The sequence below is a fragment of the Coregonus lavaretus genome (genome assembly GCF_964263955.1).
Source record: "Coregonus lavaretus genome assembly, chromosome: 3".
In the NCBI taxonomy this organism is placed as follows: domain Eukaryota; kingdom Metazoa; phylum Chordata; class Actinopteri; order Salmoniformes; family Salmonidae; genus Coregonus; species Coregonus lavaretus.
Window position 1 is genome coordinate 6863571 of NC_139990.1, and position 25552 is coordinate 6889122.

Consider the following 25552-nt stretch of genomic DNA (forward strand, 5'->3'; position numbering starts at 1 on the left):
GGTATTTAGGTCTAGGAGGGTTGGGAGAGAAATAAACCTGTGTCTGACTGTGTGTGTGCATGCTGTGTGTGTGTGTGTGTCATGTGTGTTTGTTGTCTTGAGGATATTTTATCACCAGACAGTCCAGTCCCCCTCTGTACACATACAGACAGACTTCCTATAGAACAGGGGATGAATAGTGACCGATCTCAGTGACCGTGACAAAGAGAGAGAGACGTCCCAAATGGCACCCTATTCACTATGTAGTGCACTACTTTTGACCAGGGCTCGAGCTCTGGTCAAAAGTAGTGCACTATATTGGGAATAGGGTGCCATTTGGGATGTGGGCCCTGGTCAAAAGTAGTGCACTACATAGGGAATAGGGTGCCATTTGGGACGCTGCCAGGGCCCTAGTGTCATCTGATTCCTAATGACACCTACAGAGGTCACCTCACCATGCTCCCATGTCTCTCCTAGAGGAAAACAGCTGCCTTCCAACCAGCACCTTGTTTACACCTGGACAGGTAATAGGCCTCATAACCTGAACCATGACCTAATCTCATCCATTACATGTCGAGACATAACAAACATCAGCTGAAATCGTAGCCCGTATGGATCAGGATCATCCCCTCCCTCGAACAGAAACCATCAGGATGGGGAGGGGTCTGGAGGCAAAATAAAAATGTTGAAACTGTGTAGAAATGATAATGGACCCATATTCATACAGTTTCTTCACTGTCCAGCGCACTGATAATAACTGTGCACAGTCAATGGACCTAAATGCATACAGTTTATTGACTGTCCAGCTGGCTAATAATCACTAGACAGTCAGGGAGAATAGAACATTTCCAAAACGATGGCGGCAAGGAAATAAGACATTTTCAGTGCGGCCCTTTCAGACCTTGTTGAAGACCGAATGAGGCCCCCGGGGCAAAATGAGTTCGACACCCCTGGTTTAGGAGTTAGTTAAGGTTTGATTTGGGACTGAACGATAGAAGCAGGCAAGGCCCTGGGATGGGGCCAGGAGAGAGAAAGGGGAGCAACTCTACACTAGCGCTACTAAAGGTTTAGTTGGGAAAGCATATGAATACGTTACGCAAGAGAAAGACAGACAAAGGAATCAACAGAGAGAGAAACTAGCAGGGACCCAAGTCCACTGCTAAACAGTATTTTCTTTAGCTTCGTGATGATTTAGCCCTAACAAACCTTTGGAGCCTCTTCCCTTCTTGTCTCTCCCTCTCTTTTTACTGTCAGAGTTTTTGGAGACACTCCTCTTCTCACTCTAAGATGTTTTGTGTGCCACTGAAAAGTTAAAACAGATATTTTTTATCATCATCATGTTAGGCCTTGTAGTGATACATGCATCCATAATTCCGATGAACAACTCTGAAAAAACGTCGCATTAGTTTACTGCAGCGGCAGTCGGGCATTGGTCGCATTAGTTACTGAAGTGGGGGGGGGGTGGGGCTTCGCATTAGTTACTGCAGCAGGGGGCCTTGGTTGGCTGGGCGGCTTCCGTTAGGTCGACGCCCCTGTTCCGCCCGCTGTTAGCTCCAGCGGCTGCAGGCTCGCTCTTGGGCAATCTTTTTGCTAGAGCACGGAGGGAAAACAATAAAACAACTTCACAAATGCCAGCTACTGATGAAGATCACTAGATCAAAACATGTATGTATTAGAGCATTTGCTTGTGCAGGGCCCTATTAAATTATAGATCAGTAAAGTGATGCAGATCACGGGGTGAGAGGTACCTACCAATAGCCATGAATATCTCGTTCACATTCATAGACGTCTTGGCCGACGTCTCCATGAAGAGCAAGCTGTTGTCGTCTGCATAAGACTGGGCATCCTGGGAAAACAACCACTGTCTGTCAAACTCAGACACACACACACACACACACACCGGTGTGTTCTAGTGACACCAGACAGGTAAAGGCGTTTGGAGGGCTCACCTGGAAGTCGACTGCTCTCTTGCTGGCGAGGTCAGCCTTGTTGCCTGACAGAGCGATGACAATACTGGGGCTGGCTTGTCTCTGCAGCTCCTTCACCCAGTTCTTGGCCCGCGCAAATGACTCCTGGAGACAAGAGACATGGTACTCACAACTTCCAAAGCTATGTGAATAATCCAGCATGAGGGAATAACAAGTGTGACTACCTATCCAAATATGTGAGATCAATGATCATTTTGATGAAGGAAGGTTGCATAAGTTACATCATGACACCACTTGCCTCATTTGTGATGTCGTAGACCACGATGGCAGCCTGCGCCCCTCTGTAGTACATGGGCGCCAGGCTGTGGTAGCGCTCCTGTCCAGCTGTGTCCCAGATCTCAAACTTCACCGTTGTGTCGTCTAGACACACCGTCTGAGTCAGGAAGGCCGCTGGGGAGGAGAGCAGAGAGAGATGTCAAATACATAATAGACGTGAACTGTAAAAAGCAGGCTTAAGTGCATAAATGAGTGCAGTCGTAAGTCACCTCCTATGGTGCTCTCCTGGAACTCGTGGAACTGGCCCTTGACGAAGCGGAGCACCAGGCTGGACTTTCCCACCGCCGACTCCCCCAGCAGCACCAACTTGAACTGGCAGATCTTGTTCCCAGCATTAGACCCGTTGGGTCTCGTAGCTCCTCCCCTGTTGGCCATGACCTAGTCAGATACCCCGGTCAGTGTCTGTCCCGCACGTCAGGGCTTCAGCTGGAGGAGGTGATAGAGGAAAAACAATGATTGATGTGACTCTGATTATATTTTTAACTAGGGCTATGTCAGGTCTGTTAGAGATAAGGGTGTTTTGAAGTAGAGATAAGGATGTTTTCATAAAGTCATTTTGACATGCGTAGTTTTACCCTGGCCTAAGTCTACATCCTCTATGAGTGAGTCAGGGGTGGACATGCTTCTCAAAAGAGAAGAGGAAGAAACCTTGATATCTGAGTCCAGACACGCCTCACAAAAAAATCTACTTAGCCCAAAAAAAACATTAATTTGTGGATTAAAGTGATTAACTACATAATTGACTGGACATGTTCTTTCCCTCCTTCCTCAAGGAATTAGACAATGGATAGATTCTCCTGTCTCCACTGGACAAGAGCGAGAGAAAAACATGCAGAAAAATAAACATGGTTGGGGCAGCAAGTAGCCTAGCGGTTAAGAGCGTTGGGCCAGTAACGGAAAGGTTGAATACATTCAGTTATGCAACTGACTAGGTATCCCCCCCTTTCCTTGCCACACTGCCAGTCAAACCTAGCTAGCTGACCAGTCTCAGAGTGGTATATCACAGAGAAGGAGCTGAACTGACAGATATTTTCCCAGTTCAAATGTAACTGACAGAGGTCGTGTGCCTAATATGGAAATATTTCATGTTGGCAGTAGTAAAAAGACAGCATGATATGGCTCTGAACTTCCCATATGCGTTTCCAATCAAAACCATCCAAGCCCCGTGGGTACACAAAGTAACATTCTCAGTCTAGGAGCTGAAATTGTACCCCTCAAATGACAAATGTACATCAAGCTCGCCAATTCTCACACACATCATTTGTCATAAGAGGAAAACACTACTCAGCAAGGTGACATTTACAATCGCATACAGGCTTACGGGCAAGGCATTGCAGTGATGTTTTAAGAATGCCTTCCAATGTAAATGGATTTGCCAATGCCTAGCTACATCTAATAGCGACAAGCTAAAAGATAAACATGCGCAATAGGCTGACAGCAACGGGCTGTACTGGCTGTTGCCTTCAAGGTGGGAACTCAACCAGCACTGTTATGAATCCATGCTAGCATGGATAAATCAAATTTCCAAGCTAGTTAACTAGCTACTAGTATAGCTAACGTGAGCTACTCTTTGCTTTATTTTCGTAGCTAGCTTGCTGGAAAATTGAGAGGACGCCATTTTTCCAAATAGAAGCAAACGCTTACCCAACTAACGTTAGCTATCTTTAGCTACATCAACATCAGAATTGCTAACGTATGCTAGCTAACGTTACATACTAGCTACCTGATTGCTGACCGTCTTGCTAAGCAGCTAGCTAGATAACGTTAACTGGGTGGCAAACTAGCAAAACAAGTCAGAATGCGAATGTGTGATGATGATGGAGGTGGCTGGCTAGCAAGCTACATTTTCAAGAAGATAGATAGCTAGCAAGCAGAAGCGTATGACGAGCCGATATCCGTCATGATCAACAAAACGAGGACAAACAACCAATATATATTATTATGAACACTGTTTAAGTCAGAACTTTGAACTGACAAACCCTTTGTTAGCTAACGTTAGAGTCCTTCCCAAGTCGGAGCCGCGGCCTATTTTTGCGTTTCTCATCAGACATGTAATGTTAGCATAGCAAGTTAGCTAGCCAGCTGACAACTAACGAGCTGAAATCCACAACTTGTCACATCATTTCGACTATACCTGAGAGATAGGCGGTGTTAGTGAACATAGAATACCACCACGACAGTCTATAAACAAATTAAAGGGCGCAGTACGGATACGTATTGTTAAACCTACAATTAATTTAAACAACCCAGATCACGTCTCCTCCTTTTTCTTTCTTCTTGCAACTTCCCATTTAGGACCAAAACACAAACATCCCCTTCCGCCCCTTCTACACGTCACACAGCACGTCCGCTCTTGCAGAGGATGTAACCAAAGATACTTATGACTAACCCAAGATACTTCATCTGTGTCTTTTACAGTGGAAGTAAATGAAGCATAGTGTGCAGAACAAGCACCACCTCGGGCAAAGCCAATCACGAGCTAGCGAGATCCTATTGGTGCGTTGTATAATATATTTGCATATTTATGTTAGGGAACGCCTCCTCTGTGAAATGCGCGTGTGCGCAAACTCAATTCGACCTTGCACTCCTTCTAAACAACGTAATTATTTTAAACTTTGGCAAAGCGTCAAGTCTATAAAACGTAGTGCACTATGTTCGTAACAGATTTAGGGAACAAAAATTGAGATCAGATGTTTCATCGATGAGAAAATTAGCAGAACGTCGGCCCACTTTCACCTAGTTCCATCTCACCCACTATCCGCGACTGGACTTCCTCTCACTACCATATTTGGTGGTGAGAAAACGTTCTTGAGCGACGAATTTTGGTATTAGTAGTGACATCGCAGGGCTTCATGCCCTCTTCTATCCCTCTTCTCCATGTATCGGTCTGGTGAAGGTCAGGTTTGGCAAGGTACAAGGTAGAAGGGGTGGTGGAGATCTCCTTTTTTGTTCCTCAACTTGATTTGATTAAAACAAACTTTAATGGAATTAATGTGTAAAGAAGTCAAGTAAAAAAAAAAATGTATAATAATAATAATACAAAAAATTTTTTAGGAGGAGGGGTTGGGTTTAGGGTAAGGGTTTAGGTTTAAAGTGAAGGGTTGGGAATAGGATACGAACCCGGTTTAGGGTAATGGGACTTGGGATGGGGAAAGCGGTAAATAACTTTATTAAAAATAGAAAGTCGGGGATGGAAACTTGTTTTTTAGGATACTGGGAGGGGAGTGGTGGTTTGTGATTTTTTAAAAGGGGGATGAATGGATGTAGTTATTGTTGATGTTGTTTGTGTTTCCATTGAGTAAAAAAATGATATTCAAAAATCAACTTACAGTTCTAAATGGATGCTTCAGCTTCATACATGTCTGTTTTACCCATTCTGTGTGTGATGTAACATCAGATTCATGGTACAGGTAACTTGGTTATCAACAGCAACATATGTAATTTCAAGTGATTTGGATCAATGTAGTATTAGCTACCTAGTTAAAAGCATTTAGGATAACCCAATTCCTTTGTTCTTGGATCTGCCATTTCAAATGGGAGTAAATACAGGGCTCAGGTAAAAGCATGAAGATCAAGATGACAAGATCTTTGAAACAGCTAGATGTATTACTCCTAGAGTGTAGGGGGGAAAATGTGCACCAAAAACATCTACAGCTGAGGATAGGCTGTACAGCAGGCTGTATCTTAGGCTATCTATCTATGTCTCTGACCAGTGCATCTAACCCCGGCATGTCGTTTGTTGAATCCATGCTGGCAAAATTACATTTTATTGTACTGCCTTTTGTTTCAACTCTCATAATCTAGAACAGTGTTTCGCAACCTTTTTTGTTCCAGGGACGGCCATGGTCTCTCATGTGTCTGGGACCGGCTATGATCCCTCATGTGTCTGGGACCGGCTATGATCCCTCATGTGTCTGGGACTGGCTATTGTCCCTTGTGTGTCTGGGACTGGCCATGTGGTCCCTCATGTGTCTGGGACTGGCTATGGTCCCTTGTGTGTCTGGGACTGGCTCTGGTCCCTCATGTGTATGGGACTGGCCATGCAGTCCCTCGTGTGTCTGGGACTGGCCATGCGGTCCCTCGTGTGTTTGGGACTGGCTATGGTCTCTCGTGTGTCTGGGACCAGCCATGCTCCCTCAAGTATCTGGGACTGGCCATGCGATCCCTCATCTGTCTGGGACTGGCTATAGTCCCTTGTGTGTCTGGGACCGGCTATGGTTCCTCGTGTGTATGGGACTGGCCATGCGGTCCCTTGTGTGTCTGGAACTGGCCATGCAGTCCCTCGTGTGTCTGGGACTGGCCATGCAGTCCCTCGTGTCTGGGACTGGCTATGGTCCCTCGTGTGTCTGGGATCAGCATGCTTGGGCTTTTCCTCCTATATTAAACCTAACTGTAGAACTTACTAAATTAGTATCAGTAAAACATTTCAGGGACCAGTCAGCAACATCCCACAAACTGGCACCGGTCCACAGACTGTAGGTTGAGAAACATTGATCTCGGTCTAGGAGTAAGATGCTGCTGTGATTTGAACCAGAAGAGGGAGCTCAAGGCTTTTAAATGATACCATACATACAGTCCATTGGTGGAGGTCTAAATTTGTGTGATGGGTGCTTACTATGGTGTCTGTCTCACAGCTGGAAATTCGCATCTTATATAAAGTTCCTTTCCATATCTACATTGTGTTATTCATCCAAAGGGGTGAATAAAATATTTTGTTTATCAAGAGTGATTCTGTCAATATCCCATGGTTTTCTCTGGCTTCCGTAGATTGATCGATCAATCAATCAATCAATCAATTAATCTGCAAACCAATTGGTTGACAAAGTAATCAATCGACCAAAACCAATGAAATAATCAGTCTTTATTGTTCTGTCTTTATAAAGAGGTAAACCAGTCACAGCCAAAGTCAAGCTTTGGTCCTCTGTAGCTCAGCTGGTAGAGCACGGCGCTTGTAACGCCAAGGTAGTGGGTTCGATCCCCCGGGACCACCCATACACACAAAAAAAAAATAATGTATGCACGCATGACTGTAAGTCCCTTTGGATAAAAGCGTCTGCTAAATGGCATATTATTATTAAATCTGATGTTAGAATGGCAGCAGTGAGTTGGCCTACAGACTCTCTTTAGGAAGCCTCTCCTTGCTCCTGGCATTGTATAGTAACATCAGCTACTGTACTTTGACAGTGGGGCTATTGTTAGTCCAATACACTTAGCCCAGTGCAGTACGGAACTGTTAAGGGTCATACTCGCTATTCAATGAAGCCGATAGACAGTACATCTGTCTGGTCCCTCAGGGCCCAAGTCAAGGAGGTTGTATTGGATGCCTGGACAAACAACAAGATTATGGTTCATTTGCCCTCTCCCGCTTATATAACTAACCGTGATTTATTCTAAAGGAAGGGAGCATCCATTCATATAAAACGAGGTCAGTGCATATGCTGTGTGTTTGGATGGCTAGTCATTACTTTATGATTAATATCAAACTGGAAAGAAAATGTATATTTGACTTACGGTGGTATAGCAATAATGGCTATATGGCTTTCACACACCCAGTCTTCTCCTATCTCCAGTGACGAAGGAAACGATAAAGCGATGAGAAATATTACAGTATGTTACAAGCCTCATAGGGCTAGGGCTGTAACGGTCATGGAATTATGGATCACGGTTATTTGTCAGCCAAATGACCACATCCATCGTTACAATCGTTCATATAGCAAAAACTGCACATCTTCTATTTTTAAATCTTCAGTCAGCTCTTAGTTTGGTCTCCTCTCGTCTCTCCTTATCTCGGCTGTTAGATGTGAACCAGGCTTACTTTTACTTGACTGCTTTTTGGTCAAGTTTGTCAAATGTTTCTAAAATGAATGTATTAAAACGGTTATGACAGTTATTTTATTTCCATGACGATCTTCATCCATAATCGCTGGTTACATGATTGTACAATTACCGTGCCAGCCCTACATGAGGCAGCATATTTATTCTATGGATTGAGAATGTCAATGTGCTCCAATAATTGGAGATTGATTCAGGATGAATATGGTTCTGATTCTTGGAAAGAGACCTTTCAGGCTGGCTGATCCCGATCAATATGATTATTATGTAGCTGTGTGTGTGTGTTTATGTGTGTGTGTCAGAGAGTTTGAGAGTGAGTGTGTGTACACATTCGTGTGTGTACATGTGTATGTGTGTTTTTTGTGTGTGTGTGTTGTTTGGTTTGATTATTAAAGAGAATTGGCCTAGGAAGCATGCTAGACCTGGAGGTCACTGCCATAAACCAGATCATTTGATCTGTGTGTCAGTGGAACAGGCATTAAATCACATTACGTCCTTCTGTGACCCCCATGAGTGGACCATGATACTGTGAAATCCAACATCACTATCACATGTTTAAATAATTAAACCAGGACGTGAAGTCAGTTGGCCTCACACACAGGCACGCACGCACACACGCACGCGTGCACACACACACACACACACACACACACACACACAAGAGACCTCACCTTACCATCTCTCCGGTCAAATGACTGCTAGAGAGTGCATCCAAAGGTGATTCTCTGAATAATACTGACAGCTATCATTGATCCTCTATCTGAATAAGACTGACGGCTATCATTGATCCTATCTGAATAAGACTGACAGCTATCATTGATCCTCTATCTGAATAATACTGACAGCTATCATTGATCCTCTATCTGAATAATACTGACAGCTATCATTGATCCTCTATCTGAATATGACCTCCGCTATGACCTCCGCAGAGTCATCAGACGAGAAAAGGGACAATATAGGAATAAGGTGGAATCATATTACACAGGCTCCGCCGCCCGCTGCACGTGGCAGTCCATTACGGATTACAATGGAAGACCCAACCGTGATTAACCCAACGATGCCTCTCTACCAGATTAACTCATTGCATTTTATGCATGATTTGACAACAACATCGAGCTGGGTGTGAGGGCCATCACCGACCCAGAGGACTGGGTGATCTTGCTCTCTGAGGCCGAAGGGTCTTTAATCAGGTCAACACCCGCAAGGCCGTGGGCCCCGAAGGTATTTCAGGGCGCATTCTCAGAGTATGAGCAGAACAGCTGGCAGGCATATTCACAGTAATTTTCAACCTCTCCTTGTCCCAGTCTGTAATCCCCACATGTTTTAAGATGACCACAATCATCCCTCTTCCTAAGAACTCTAAGGCTTCATGCCAGAATGATTGCCGCCATGTAGAGTTCTCCTCTGTAATCATGAAGTACTTTGAGAGGCTGGTTATGGCACACATTCACTCCACCATAGACCCACTCCAATTTGCATACCACCCTAACAGATCCATAGATGACACAATCTCAATTGCTCTCCACACTGCCCTCCCCCACCTAGATAAGAGGGATACCTATGTGAGAATGCTGTTCATTGACTACAGCTCAGCGTTCAACGCCATTATTCCCTCCAAGCTTGTCACCAAGCTTAGGACTCTGGGTCTGAACTCCTCCTTCTGCAACTGGATCCTAGACTTCCTGACGGGCCAACCCCAGGTGGTGAGGGTAGGCAATATCCCCTCCACCACGCTGAGCCTTAACGCAGGGGTCCCACAGGGGTGTGTGCTTAGTCCCCTCCTGTACTCCCTGTTCACCCACGACTGTGTGGCCACGCATGACTCCAACACCATTACCAAGTTTGCTGACGACATGACAATGGTAGGCCTGATCACAGGTGATGATGAGTCAGCCTACAGGGAGGAAGTCAGTGACCTGGCAGTGTGGTGCCGGAGCAACAATCTCTCCCTCAACGTCAGGGGCGGAAGCTTCAAGTTCCTCAGTGTCCAAATCACTAAAGACTTAAAATGGTCCAAACACACACTCACAGTCGTGAAGAAGGTGCGACAGTGCCTCTTCCCCCTCAGGAGGTTGAAAAGGTTTGGCACTGGCCCTCAAATCCTGAAAAGGTTCTACATTTCCTGTATATAGTATGCTTACTTACTTACTTTATTGTGTATTTCATATTTCCTATTCTTATTTCTCGTGTGGTTTTTTTCTAGTAATACATTGTTATTGATTATTGCATTGTTAGGTTTTGAGTTTGCAAGGAAGGCATTTCACTGTACTTTTGCATGCGACATTAAAACTTGAAATTTAAATTTAAATGTAAATTGAAAATTGAAAGAAAATGAATAAGACTGTTGTTGCGGTTTACTGGTGAGCGAGGATCTCTCCACACGCACCAAGGTAAGCACCAGGATGTATTATCCACGGGAGACCTGTGTGTTTACACTGTAATGTATGATATGTCATCCTGAGAACATTCACAGGAAACCCTGTATGTAACTGGAACGGAGAAAATAATGTTTCAAGAAAATTGAAACGATAGCAGGCAGACACAGGGGTCCTACTAAGTGTGAAAGCTACTCTATAGGACCTCCTGAGTCTGCCTGAAACAGTATTTTCTCTGTTTTAGTTACAGGGTTTCCAGTGACCGCTGTCATATAAGTTACATCATATTCATATTAGTACTGTGTCATGCAGAGGCTCTTCAGCTTTTTCAGCTCGAGACACAAACGAGAAATGTACTGTTCTCGAATGACCCAAATTAAGAAGAAATAGCGAGTCATTATAAATGTTTACTTATAACTCACGACCCACCTCTCACATGCTCAGGGCCCACTTTGGGTCCCAAACCATAGTTTAAGAAACCCTGGAGTAATGTGGTGTTATGCACTTACCAGTATACAGTATGATCCCATATTGAGGTTTTTATCTCTGAGTTTCTTTATCTGAGCCTGCAGTGTGTTGATCAGACCGCTGCTGTGGCAAACATTATATGGGTGTCTTTGACATTGTTAAATTCACATCCAAGTGTATGTACTGTATATGGGTTCCACAAAGAGATGTAGCAACCTCCTTTCTCCTAACCTCTGTCTGTCTGTCTGCACAGCATCATTCTTTTTATTTTGTATTTAACCTTTATTTAACTAGGCAAGTCAGTTAAGAACAAATTCTTATTTACAATGACGGCCTACCAAAAGGCCTCCTGCGGTGACGGAGGCTGGGATTAAAAATAAATAAATAAAATATAGGATAAAACACACATCAGGACAAGAGAGACACCACAGCACTACATAAAGAGACCTAAGACAACCACCTAGCATGGCAGCAACACATGACAACACAGCATGGTAGCAACACAACATGACAACAACATGGTAGCAACACAACATGGCAGCAGCACAACATGGTAGCAGCCAAACCATGGTACAAACATTATTGGGCACAGACAACAGCACAAAGGGCAAGAAGGTAGAGAAAACAACACATTATGTGACTTGTGCTCCTTCCACTCCTCTTTTCTCCTCCCTCTTTCATTTTCTCTCCTCCCTCTTTCACCCTCTGCCCTTCCTCTTTCATCCTCTCTCCTCCCCTCTTCCCTCGTTCCTGCTCTCCGTGCTTGTGTTGAGCTTGATGTATATTGACGGGCCATCAGGCAGGGTTTCTGACCCCATCAGAGGCTGCTGCTGCCTGTCTGGTGCATGTAAACATATCAAAGTTACATCTCCACGCTCCCTCTTGCCATGGTGTGTGTCTCTCACCGCTATTTCTGAGTCTCTATGTTTTCTATCTCCCCCTCTCTTTCTGTATCTCTGTCTTCTTTCTCTCCCTCCCATATACACCCTTTTCTGTTCATCTTTCCAGGAATTTTGGTAATCTCTCTCTCTCTCTCTCTCTCTCTCTCTCTCTCTCTCTCTCTCTCTCTCTCTCTCTCTCTCCTCTCTCTCTCTCTCTCTCTCTCTCATCACCCCTTTGCTTTCTGTCTGCCATTCTAGGAACTGGTGACATCTCTTTGTGTTGTCGAGGTCTTTGCCCTTTTCATGAAGATGCATAGGTCTATCTTACCCAATCAGGACTGGAATTGAATGTTGGGCACCATAGAGTATTTCATGACTCTTGTATCTTCACAATGCCTAATGTAGTTGTGGTGCAATTAGGCTACACATCGTTGGGCCTCAGGAATTGGGCCTGCAGTTAGTGGAGGTAAAGTGCATTAAAATGGGACACAAACTGTTCGCTCACAGCTGCAATTAATGTCAGGGACAAAAAGCTCTCTAAATGTCTAATTTAAAATGGCCTGTACAGTCAACATTTTACCAGAAAGGCCCGCCCTCCCACAAACCCCTTTTCATTATTTTAGGTCTTTGACATGCGCAAATGGTAATAACTTTGAGATAGCTTTGAGGTATTTCTAAGGTTTTTCCCTGGTTTGCTGACTGTGGTTGGGTCCAGTTTCCTCTGATATCGGGTTCCCTCAGGTGCTGCTGTTGTTTGTATGTCAGAAGTTATTGATGATAATGTTTTACAAAAAGTTTGAAGTCTTTATTTTCTTTATTTCTTCTTCTGTGGTTTTGGAGGAAAGTTTCTTAGCCCATCAAATAAATATTAACTGAACAGCATAAAAAGTTTCCTGTGCAGAATTGTCCATTTTCATATTCTTTAAAGGCCCAATGCAGCTGTTTTGATCTCAATATCAAATAATTTCTGAGTAACAATTAAGTACCTTACTGTGATTGTTTTCAATTAAAATGGTTCAAAAGAATAGCTTCTTAGCAAACAATTTTGCTGGGACTGTCTGGGAGTGGTCTGAGTGGGGAAGGGAAAACTGAAAATAATAAGAATATTAATAATAATAATAATATGCCATTTAGCAGACGCTTTTATACAAAGCGACTTACAGTCATGTGTGCATACATTTTTATGTATGAAAACAAGCTGTTATTGGCAGAGAGGTTGTGTTGTCACCAGGTAGGCCAAAACTCCATCCCACCAAAACAGGCTGAAATTTCAGGCAGTCTTTTCAAACAGCTCTTACACTAAAAGGGCATTATCATCATGTTCACAATTTCACAGTATTAATCTAACCTCTAACCTGCACTGGGTCTTTAAAAATGTTTTTTTTTTTCATTATTGTACAGTGGGATTTTTGCTTTTGGTCTGCAGCACGTGAAAGGAAGAGAGAGCAGAGAGAGGTAGGCTATGACAGAATACGACCTTGCGTTCTGCACCGCGGGCAGATTTCCCCCCAGTGCTGCGCCCAAGCCAATTTAGCTCACCCGCTGCCGCCACGGTGGTATGATTGACTATCCAAGCAGCGGTGCATTTTAACAAGCGTGCAAGACGCGCACAGAGCAATTTCAGAATTGGGAGATTTTACTTATCTGCGCCTCACAATGTGGTGCTGTTATGTAATGTAGGAAACTAGCGAGGGACACGAGGGTGAAGGCTCTCACTTTTTCATACACCTGCATCCTGATTCAGTCAAGGCTAACCTGTTTCTAAGATGATACTTATGACAAATGCCTAAAAAGTACTGCACATTGGCACATATTGCAGACAGTGTTTAAATGTTAGGGTGGGAAATAGGAGTTTTAAATGATGAGAGAGAACAGGTAGCATGGTCTAGAGGCTATAGCCGCTGCATTGTTATAACATCACGCTATCTGTTAGACTGTTGAAACTGGTTAGCCAACCTCTGACAGGTGAGCAACAATAGAAGCAATTTAGAATCACGGTCGGTCGGTCGGAGAGTGTAGCTGGTTCTACGTCATCTACAGTGGAGCCCCACATTCATCTTCTGCTCTAACGGGCGCACTGTTCTCCTCTCTCCCACTGCGTGTAGAACGATACTCAAGAGAGCTGCGCTCACAGACTAATTTATCAAACACCTAGTTGTCCCGCAAGCGAATGGTAATGTCCTGGGCCTTGACAGGATCATGCAAATAGGACGATCTGGCTGAAGAACTCTCATGTGCAACAGCCACACCCATTGTAGTGGAAGAGATACCGGTAGATATAAAGCCACAGATAGATAGTCTCTCTCTCTCTCTCTCTCTCTCTCTCTCTCTCTCTCTCTCTCTCTCTCTCTCTCTCTCTCTCTCTCTCTCTCTCTCTCCCTCCCCCTCTCTCTCTCTCTGTCTCTCTCTGTCTCTCTCTCTCTGTCTCTCTGTCTCAATCTCTGTCTCTCTCTCTCTCTCTCTGTCTCTCTGTCTGTCTGTCTGTCTCTCTCTCTCTCTCTCTCTCTCTCTCTCTCTCTCTCTCTCTCTCTCTCTCATAGATGATAGATGATCATTTGTGGAATTCTATTTCCTAATGATAAATAAAAGGAGGTGGAAAGCAGTGAATAAAATATGAGGCAGATAGCAGGTGGACAAAATAGTGCATAAACAGACAGGATGGGATTGTCTGTTCACCATTAAATATGGATGGGCTTCAGCAAGCAAATCCAAATAACAAGCTCCACAAAGAGCCATCGTTAAACACACAAATCATCATCAAAACACACCGCCCGCCATCTACCTCCCCGTCCTGGCAAAACACAAACACCATGATCATAGTGTTTTGCACAATTACACTCCCATACACACAAATACAAACACACACACCCTATCTCACCTCCTCTACACCTCCTTCAGTTAAACACACATCTTCATTGCCACTGACCTTTATGTGCCCTACCACACACATCTACCCCGCCCCCTTTACTAAACAAACACCATCATATCATCATCATCACATCCTGTTTTTTAACCCCTCTCATGTCCCATCCCCATTAATTACACACCTCACCCTCTCACCCTCTCATCCCCCACCTCATTAAATACACACCTCACCCTCTCATCTCCCACCCCCATTAATTACACACCTCACCCTCTCATCTCCCAACCCCATTGAATACACACCTCACCCTCTCATCTCCCACCCCCATGAATTACACACCTCACCCTCTCATCTCCCACCCACATTAAATACACACCTCACCCTCTCATCGCCCACCCCCATTAAATACACACCTCACCCTCTCATCTCCCACCCACATTAATTACACACCTCACCCCGTCACCCTCACCCTCTCATCTCCCAGCCCCATTAAATACACACCTTACCCTCTCACCCTCTCATCTCCCACCACCATTAAATACACACCTCACCCCTCACCCTCTCATCTCCCACCCCTATTAATTATACACCTCACCCTCTCATCTCCCACCCCTATTAATTATAAACCTCACCCTCTCATCTCCCACCCCTATTAATTACACACCTCACCCTCTCATCTCCCACCCCCATGAAATACACACCTCATCCTCTCATATCCCACCCTCATTAATTACACACCTCACCCTCTCATCTCCACCCTCATTAATTACACACCTCACCCTCTCATCTCCCACCCTCATTAATTACATGTCATTATTTCAGACCACTGTCATCCAAGCACCACTATACTTCCTCTATCTACGAGGACAGCAGCCAGGCTGCTGAAAGCTGGTGAGCCCACAACAGATGTATCACACACACACACACACACACACACACACACACACACACACACACACACACAGACAGACACAGAGACACCCAAACACATGCACATCTCCATCTTACCTCCGTCCCACTCATAGCAGAAGGCATTAAAGGACATACACACAATATGAACAAACAAAGGAGAGACAAGCATCAAGCATGTGTGTGTGTGTGTGTGTATATATAATCATAATTTACTTCACAATAAACAAGATGATAGACATAAGTCATATTTGTCATTTATTAGCATAACAGGTTTTTATCTCATAATAATAATAATAAATATCAAAATCGAAATAAATGAAAGTTCATTTGATTACAGTACATTCCATCTGCAGAGAAGCCAAGAGGCAGGCAGATTTAGGAACAAAGAGAGAATACAAGAGCCATTGGGACAGGAATGGCCTTGTCCGGTACAGTATTACGCTTATAGGAGAGTGTGACACGTTTCCGCCACTACTTCTGGTTCCAGTCTGGTGTCAGAGGTCCATATATTTCAATGGAGCTTATGTTTTGACTATATGTAGTGCACGAAAACAATGAATAATTTTGAGGAGGGTAAATATATGGATATTTTGCTCATGGTTTTTAAAGCAATGTGCCACTTCACCATGTTTATTAATCTCAAAGTGCTTTAGAAATGTGTTCCATTAAAATGAATGGTTCTGGAAGTAGACATGTGAAGCCATAAGTGATTAGATTCACTACTTCTTGTTTTCCCAGCATACCCAGCAAACAAGGGACGTCCTGAAGACAATCGGCAACGTTCCCATTAGGTCCCTTAAGGGTTTCGGCACGACGTTATCCCTCTGACGTTCTGAGAATGTTCTAAGAACATTGTGTGATGGTCCCAAGGGAACGTTCTTTCGGGGACCTATGTGTAGTTCCCTGTAAGTTACCAGGACATCACTGAGGACCATGTCAGGACCATGTCAGTAAGTCGCTCTGGATAAGAGCGTCTGCTAAATGATGTAAATGTAAATGTAATGTCAGGACCTTTTTAGGACGTTCTCAGGACTTTCATTTTACTAGTCCTTAGGAAGTCGCGTGATGGTCCCAAGGGAAAGTTCTCTGAGGGACCTTGTTATAGTTCCCGGGTTTGGCCCGTGGACGTTTTTTAGCACGTTCTTGGGATGTTGTGTCATGGTCCCCTGGAGGTTTTGTCAGGTTCCCAGTTTGTCCCGTGGGACTTCCCCAAGGACATTTTTGGGACGTTGTGTCATGGCACCTTGAAGGTCCCCTGAACGTTCCTGGGACGTTGTGTCATTTTCCCCTGGAGGTTTTTGTCACGTGATGGTCCCATGTGTCCCAAACCATTATAGGTAAAGTAATGAAATGGTATGGAATTTTAAGGTAAGTGGTACGCCGTTCAGCAAAAATAATGTGACAATATGATTACATTTGACATGATCAATTAGTACTGTTTTTTCAATATGACCCCACCTGGGATTTGAACTCAGAACCTCTGGATTTGGGGTATGCTGAACTTTCTGACACAACGTACCAAGAACGTCCTCGGGGACGTCCCCTGGGCCAACCGGGAACTAGACAAAACCTCCAGGGGACCATGACACAACATCCCAAGAACGTCCTTGGGGATGTCCCCGGGACTAACCGGGTACTAGACAAAACCTCCAGGGGACCATGACACAACGTCCTGATGACTTTAGGCATTCCGGGGACGTGCTAACGACTCATTATTGTTTGCAGGGTAGCCTACTCACCAACACAACCACATTCATCACCACACTGCAACGCTCCCCTCAAACGAAGAGCAAACCTTATCCCTGCAGTCCACGAGGTACAAAAATACATATTTAGTATCGATACATTCACATAAAAAAATGTTTATCTTGTGCTTTGAAACGTGGAAATATTGCCTTTTATTCTGATTGGTCCAGGATATGGAACTCCGAGTCAGTCTGTTACACAGGAGGTTGGTGGCACCTTAATTGGGGAGGACAGGCTCATGGTAATAGCTGGAGCGAAGTCGGTGGAATGGTATCAAATACATGGTTTCCATGTGTTTGATGCCATTCCATTTGCTCCGTTCCAGCCATTATTATGAGCCGTCCTCCCCACAGCAGCCTCCACTGATCTGTTACCGATGGGAGACGTATTGGGGAAATATGCCGGGGAAACCTGCCTAATAGGCATAAACCAATCATCTATTGGTATTGTGCTTCTGGCCTTTAACTACAGGGGTGTCTCTTGCTACTTCCACATTTGTTTTATATCAATAGACCCAGTACCTATAAATATGTGTTGATAAATGCCAAGTTCACTAATTAAAGAATGAACCGTGTTTCCTTTAAATAGATAAATGGCAAGTTGTATTTCCATAGAGTGACATGCAGCATGTTAATGTGTGTCTACAGGCACTACTCAAAGGGCTTGGAGAGGCATGCACACAGGCAGGGAGAGAGCGAGAGAGAGATACAGACAGAGTGACAGAGAGAGAGAGAAAGAGAAAGAGAGAGAACGAGACAGACATAGAGAGAGACAGAGAGAGAGAGAGAGAGAGAGAGAGAGAGAGAGGGCGATAACAAAAGAGAGAGAAAGAAAGACAGAGATGGAGCGAAAGGGAGCGATTTGCGTTGAGAAAGAAAGAGAGCGAGTCGCCTCACTGTGCACAGTATGACAGACAACAGCAGGGGCTGTGTTGCTCCAGGCACAACATACCCCCCTCTCCTCCCCCCTTCCACCCCCTCTTCCCCTTTCCCCCCCTCCCCCTGAGGACCACCACTAAAGACCAGACTCCAACAATCCACCCTTTCTTATTCACACCATCGCCTCAGTCCATCTTATACCCATCCAACCAGCCCCTACCAACCAGCCCCTACCAACCCACCAACCAGCCCCTACCAACCCACCAACCAGCCCCTACCAACCAGCCCCTACCAGCCCCTACCAACCCCCCAACCAACCAACCAACCAACCAGACCCTACCAACCAGACCCTACCAACCCCCCAACCAGCCCCTACCAACCCACCAACCAGCCCCTATCAACCCACCAACCAGCCCCTACCAACCCACCAACCAGCCCCTACCAACCCACCAACCAGCCCCCATCCAAGGGCCCAGACCTTGGCTACAAGAGCAGGGATGAGGGGTGGGGTGGATGGAAAACTAGAACCTGGAACTCTCTCTTCCTCATCCCCCCACCTCCACCACTCTCTCTCACCTCTCCATCCAACCTGAAACCCCGCCAGCAAGGATTGAAAGCAAGCAAGACCCCCCCATCATTTACATTGACATTTTAGTCATTTAGCAGACGCTCTTATTCAGAGCGACTTACAGTTAGTGAGTGCATTCATATTCATACTGGCCCCCCGTGGGAAACGAACCCACAACCCTGGCGTTGCAAGCGACATGCTCTACCAACTGAGCTACAGGGGACCATCAATCTCCTCTTCTCCCTCCCTCCCTCTCCCCCTCTCTTCCCATCCACCCAGGCATCTCCACTATTCCCTCCATCGCTGATGCGACCCAGTCCCCTCCTCCTCGTCCTCTGTCATTGTGTACTCCTGCTGTTCCTCCTCTCCGCTCCTCCAGACCCCCAGGGCCTTCTCCAGAGAATAACATACAAAGTCACAGTGACCTTCATGCTTCTATACCCCTCTAGAACACTACTGGAACATCTGCTAACGTCTATACAAGGTAAAGCTACCTATAGGCTACCTACTGCCCCTCTGCTTTTGTCATGCTATTTGAAAAGAAAAACGTGCCTTGGAAACGGAGATAGAAAATGAAAGGTTATCATTATCATCAGAGATATGAGTGTCCCTGTAAGAGTATATACTCCCCTGATATAGGGACCTGGTTGATAGTCCCATCCACTCCTTTAGTCCAGTATCTCTTTAGTCCAGTATCTCTTTAGTCCAGTATCTCTTTAGTCCAGTATCTCTTTAGTTCAGTATCTCTTTAGTCCAGTATCTCTTTAATTCAATATCTCTTTAGTTCAGTATCTCTTTAGTCCAGTATCTCTTTAGTCAATACAGTATCTCTTTAGTCAATACAGTATCTCTTTAGTCCAGTATCCATTTAGTCCAGTATCTCTTTAATCCAGTATCTCTTTAGTTCAGTATCTCTTTAATCCAGTATCTCTTTAGTTCAGTATCTCTTTAGTCCAGTATCTATTCAGTCCAGTATCTCTTTAGTCAATACAGTATATATTTAGTCCAGTATCTCTTTAGTCCAGTTCAGTCTGCTACAAATCCATGTGCTGGTAGCTCCCTCCAGGGCGGGGCAGGCTTCCGGAGCACGGAGGGGTGACCGCAACGCCCCCTCCCCCTCCTCTCCTGTCACGCGGTGGCTGTGGGGTCTCCAGACTGTGTGCCCGCGACCTGGAGGACCCAGCGCCCCCTCCCTGTTCACAGTGGGGTGTCCCAGGAGTGGAGGGCAACATGGGCTCTGTGGAGGCGTCCGTGAGGGAGAAGGAGAAGGGGTAGGGAGGCGAGAAGGGGGAGGGGGAGGGGGCCGGGTGGAGATCCTGGGGACTGTGTGGAACGGCGGCAAGGGCGGGATCCACATGGAATATCCCAGGATGCCGCTGGGCCTCGCCAACAGCTGGAGCAGTGCAGGAAGAGAGGGTCGTGAGGGGGGTGTCTGCCCAAAGAGGTTCAGTCTGAGAGGGGTATGTCTGTGGGGGGGTGGTGTGGGGTGGGGGCACAGGGCGGGACAGGTACGCAGGGTGTCCAGGTACGCAGTGTGCAGGATAGAGGGGCTGAGGTTGGGGTCCGGAGATGAAGGACTCCATTAGGTGAGCCATACTCCTCATTACTCGGCCCAGCTCTGCCACCTCCTTCCCCAGAGAACTCACCTGGGAACAAACACAAGAACACACAGAATATCTCTCAGTCAGCCATATTCATTTGGGCTCAGTAAAATCAAATAATGCAAATGCTTAAATCATGACAGGGAGTGATAAAGTGCATACTTTGGGAGAAGGGTGGAAAATCTGGATGTAGCCTTAATCTGCCAATTCTGAGTCAGCCATTTCGGGTCTACCACCCTCAGTGAAACTGCCATTCAACCATTCCGGGTCATCAATATTAATTTGGTCATTTCCAGCCAGCAATTTTGGGTTGCTATTCTGGCCTAGCATGATGATGCTGGTCTAATTGGTCATTAAAATGATGGCTTGGACGTGATTAGTCCTATTCAGCCAGTAGTGGTCCTACAGAGAGAGGGCACAGCAAGGGCACCCTGCCAGCAGGCCAGCTTGCTCTGTCACTCAAAGCATACATAGCTATTCATCACGCTAGGCACCCCATTAACACGACCAGACACAGATCAACACGCATGCAGTCACGACATGTTAGACACAATATGTTAGACACAATTCAACATGGGATCATGCTACGTACAGATAAAATAAGAGACAAGTCAAGAAGTGTTGGAACTTTACACTTTGCACATATGAAACTTGACACATCAGGACCAGATACTGAATGTAAACATATTTACACAGGCTAAGTTAATGCAAACGTCAATAACTGACTGATGACCATGACTTACTGGCACCAGATGGCACAAACTAACTTGGCCATATGGTCATGTCAACACTTGTACCTACATACAGTTGAAGTCGGAAGTTTACATACACCTTAGCCAAATACATTTAAACTCAATTTTTTACAATTCCTGACCTTTAATCCTAGTAAGAATTCCCTGTTTTACGTCAGTTAGGATCACCACTTTATTTTACGATTGTGAAATGTCAGAATAATAGTAGAGAGAATGATTTATTTCAGCTTTTATTTATTTCATCACATTCCCAGTGGGTCAGAAGTTTACGTACACTCAATTAGAATTTGGTAGCATTGCCTTTAAATTGTTTACCTGGATCAAATGTTTCGGGTAGCCTTCCACAAGCTTCCCACAATAAGTTGGGTGTATTTTGGCACATTCCTCCTGACAGAGCTGGTGTAACTGAGTCAGGTTTGTAGGCCTCCTTGCTCGCACACACTTTTTCAGTTCTGCCCACACATTTTCTATAGGATTGAGGTCAGGGCTTTGTAATGCTCTGGCACCCCAATGGTGGAACAAGCTCCCTCACGACGCCAGGACAGCGGAGTCACTCACCACCTTCCGGAGACATTTGAAACCCCACCTCTTTAAGGAATACCTGGGATAGGATAAAGTAATCATTCTACCCCCCCCTTACCCCAACCCACCCCACCCCCCCCCAAAAAAATAAAAAAAAAATAAAAAAAATGAAAAATGAAAATAAAATAAACATTAAATAAAAATATTAAGAAAAATTAATAACAAAAATGGAAAATTAAAAAATTAAAAATAAGATATGACAAAAAATAGAAATGAAAATAAAAAAATGAACAAAAAATTACATTGTAAAGTGGTTATCTGGAAGTCACTCTGGATAAGAGCGTCTGCTAAATGACGTAAATGTAAAAATGTAAATGTAATGGCCACTCCAATACTTTGACTTTGTTGTTCTTAAGCCATTTTACCACAACTTTGGAAGTATGCTTGGGGTCATTGTCCATTTGGAAGACCCATTTGCGACCAAGCTTTAACTTCCTTACTGATGTCTTGAGATGTTGCTTCAATATATACACATAATATTCCTTCCTCATGATGCCATCTATTTTGTGAAGTGCACCAGTCCCTCCTGCAGCAAAGCACCCCCACAGCATGATGCTGCCACCCCCGTGCTTCATGGTTGAGATGGTGTTCTTCGGCTTGCAAGCATCCCCCTTTTTCCTCCAAACATAATGATGGTTATTATGGCCAAACAGTTCTATTTTTGTTTCATCAGACCAGAGGACATTTCTCCAAAAAGTATGATCTTTGTCCCCATGTGCAGTTGCAAACCGTAGTATGGCTTTTTTATGGCGGTTTTGGAGCAGTGGCATCTTCCTTGCTGAGCGGCCTTTCAGGTTATGTTGATATAGGACTCGTTTTAATGTGGATATAGATACTTTTGTACCTGTTTCCTCCAGCATCTTCACAAGGTCATTTGCTGTTGTTCTGGGATTGATTTGCACTTTTCGCACCAAAGTACGTTCATCTCTAGGAGACAGAACACGTCTCCTTCCTGAGCGGTATGACGGCTGCGTGGTCCCATTTTGTTTATACTTGCATACTATTGTTTGTACAGATGAACGTGGTACCTTCAGGCGTTTGGAAATTGCTCCCAATGATGAACCAGACTTGTGGAGGTCTACAATGTTTTTTCTGAGGTCTTGGCTGATTTCTTTTGATTTTCCCATGATGTCAAGCAAAGAGGCAATGTGTTTGACGGTAGGCCTTGAAATACATCCACAGGTACACCTCCAATTGACTCAAATTATGTCAGTTAGCCTATCAGAAGCTTCTAAAGCCATAACATCATTTTCTGGAATTTTCCAAGCTGTTTAAAGGCACAGTCAACTTAGTGTATGTGTAATGAACCCTGCGTCCTGAGTCGGTTCCTGCCTGTGTTGCCATTTTTCTGCTCGGAATCTCCTGTTTCCTGAAGGTTCTTGAACGCTCCCTGCCTGGTTGCCGGGCGACGTTGCTAGGCGGGAGATCTCCCGATTACCCGCACCTGCATCTCATCAGCGATCTGCACACCTGGTCCTGATCATCACCCTTCATAAGCTCTGACCTGACATCCATTCCCTGCCGGATCGTTAGCCATGAACAGTATGTTTGTCAGCGTATCAGCCTTTGAGTTTCTAGCGTTAGTTTTGTTGTTTTGCACCTTGTTGGCTTGCCGTGTACTTACCTCCGTTTGTTTCTATCTACAGTCAATATCCCGGAACCTTCACCCAACCCCTGCCTGGTTGTCGGCGGCTGCCGAGCCATTATTGGATCTGCCACTGCACCTCCACCAACTCATCTCCGCCGCCCGCTCTGTCCCCTGGATTATTCTGCATCGTGTTTTTTGAATCTGTTAATAAATACTCACCTTCGTTCAACTCACCTTGTCCTGGTCTGCTTCTGGGTTCTGGCTTAGAAAACCGTGACAGAACGATCCGGCCAGAAATGAACCCAGCGGACCTGGACTCTGTTCGCCATGCCATTACCCATCAGGAGAAGATGTTGGGACAACATAGCACGGCACTACAGGAGATAGCGTTGTCAGTTCGGAACTTTTCTACCAGTCTGACGAAGATCCAGGCTCAGTTTGCCGGTGGAGAATCCACTACCGGTTTCACCCATCTCGCCTGCCGCTTCTGGAGCTGTGCCCTTCCGTGAGCCCAAGTTTCCGACGCCTGATAAATATGAGGGGGAATTGGGAAGATGCCGTTCTTTTCTTATGCAGTGTGGATTAGTGTTCGATCTACAGCCCCACTCTTATGCCACAGACAGGGCTAGGATAGCCTTTGTCATTGAATTGCTGCGTGGTAGAGCTCTGGAGTGGGCTTCAGCCGTATGGGAACGACAGGACACCTGCATGGCTTCATACCAGGAGTTCACGGCCGAGATGAGGAAGCTGTTTGACCATCCCGTCCGAGGTAAGGACGCAGCTAAGCGCCTGTTTTCTCTTCGCCAAGGAACTCGCAGCGTTGCCGACTTCGTTATCGAATTCAGGACATTGGCTATGGAGAGTGGGTGGAATGAGGAGTCACTGCAAGCGGCTTTTTACCAGGGGCTGTCGGAGCAACTCAAGGATGAGTTGATCTCCTATCCGGAGCCTAGTGACCTGGACAGCTTGGTAGCCTTGTCTATTCGGGTGGATAACAGAGTTCGAGAGAGAAGGAGGGAGAAGCAATGGGGCCCGTCCAATCAATCAGCTTCTCAGTTTCCAGTCGGGTCAGGGGGTGGACCAGAATGCGTCGATCATTGTCCACCACACAGGATTAGTGGAGAGGTCCTGCCTCCAGATTCTGAACCCATGCCAGTGGGGCGGCACGGGTTAACTAAGGAGGAGCGCCAACATAGACGTAAGACCAACCGCTGCCTCTACTGTGGTAGTTCGGGACATTACATCTCCACTTGTTCCCGGCGGCCGTCAAACTGCTCGGCTCGCTAAAGTTGGGAGGACTTTTAGCGAGCCAGTTTCAACCTCTCAATACCCCTGTCAGACCCCGTTTCCCGGCTACCCTCATGAACAGGAATCAGAGTTTAGCGATTAACGCTTTCGTCGATTCAGGTGCCGATGGAAGCTTTATTGATGCCGACGTGGTGGAACAGCTGGGGCTTTCCAAGGAGCGATTACCGGAAGCCATTGAAGCTACCACTCTGAACGGCAGTAGTCTGGCACGTATCACGATGAGGACTGAACCGGTTAAGATGCTGTTCCATTCATTCTGAGGTTATCTCATTCTTCATTCTGCCTTCTTCCCATGTTCCTCTGGTCCTTGGATACCCCTGGCTGAAAGAACACAATCCCACGTTCGATTGGGTGACTGGCAGGGTAACTAGTTGGAGCATTGATTGTCATGCTAACTGCCTCAAGACTGCCTGTTCCCATTCTGTTCCCAGTCAGGTGATGGAGGCTAAACCCCCAGATTTGTCCCTGGTTCCCGAGACATATCACGATTTGGGGGAAGTGTTCAGTAAGCAGAGGGCTCTGTCACTCCCTCCCCACCGACCATATGATTGTGCCATAAACCTGTTCCCTGGAGCTGTCTATCCCAAGGGACGGTTATACAGCATCTCCCGACCTGAACGTGAGACTTTGGAGACCTACATCAAGGAGTCCCTAGCTGCTGGTCTCATTCGTCCCTCGTCATCACCCCTGGGGGCAGGATTCTTCTTTGTGGGTAAGAAGGATGGCTCTCTTCGACCGTGTATTGATTATCGGGGGTTGAATGATATCACGGTCAAGAACAAGTATCCCCTGCCCTTGATGAGCTCTGCTTTCGACTCCTTACAGGGTGCTACTGTGTTCACCAAGCTGGACCTACGCAATGCGTATCACCTGGTCCGGATCAGAGAGGGGGACGAGTGGTTGACGGGTTTCAATACACCGATGGGTCACTTCGAGTATCAGGTGATGCCGTTTG

General features: G+C 45.5%; 1 protein-coding gene across 2 annotated transcripts; it reads right to left on the reverse strand.

Annotated features, from left to right (window-relative positions):
• Positions 1-755: 755 nt before the first annotated feature.
• Positions 756-4560, reverse strand: LOC311115998 (ras-related protein Rab-5A). Of its 2 annotated transcripts, none has more exons than XM_084157366.1 (6): positions 4474-4560; positions 2453-2669; positions 2206-2357; positions 1929-2051; positions 1732-1825; positions 756-1569 (listed from the first exon to the last, which is right to left on the reverse strand). In XM_084157366.1, the coding sequence occupies exons 2-6, from the start codon at positions 2616-2618 to the stop codon at positions 1454-1456; spliced, it is 651 nt and encodes a 216-aa protein (XP_084013492.1). In that variant the 5' UTR covers positions 2619-2669; positions 4474-4560; the 3' UTR covers positions 756-1453. The 2 variants fall into 2 exon arrangements, with proteins under 2 accessions (XP_084013492.1, XP_084013493.1); XM_084157367.1 differs by having other exon boundaries at positions 4378-4518.
• Positions 4561-25552: the final 20992 nt, after the last annotated feature.

Bases quoted from the DNA above. Each gene is read 5' to 3' on its own strand.
- LOC311115998 (XM_084157366.1), bottom strand. From the start codon at position 2,618: ATGGCCAACAGGGGAGGAGCTACGAGACCCAACGGGTCTAATGCTGGG. The intron at 1,826-1,928 runs GTGAGCCCTCCA...TTGTTTTCCCAG, and splicing joins AGAGAGCAGTCGACTTCCAG to GATGCCCAGTCTTATGCAGA. The intron at 1,570-1,731 runs GTAGGTACCTCT...TCCGTGCTCTAG, and splicing joins CGAGATATTCATGGCTATTG to CAAAAAGATTGCCCAAGAGC.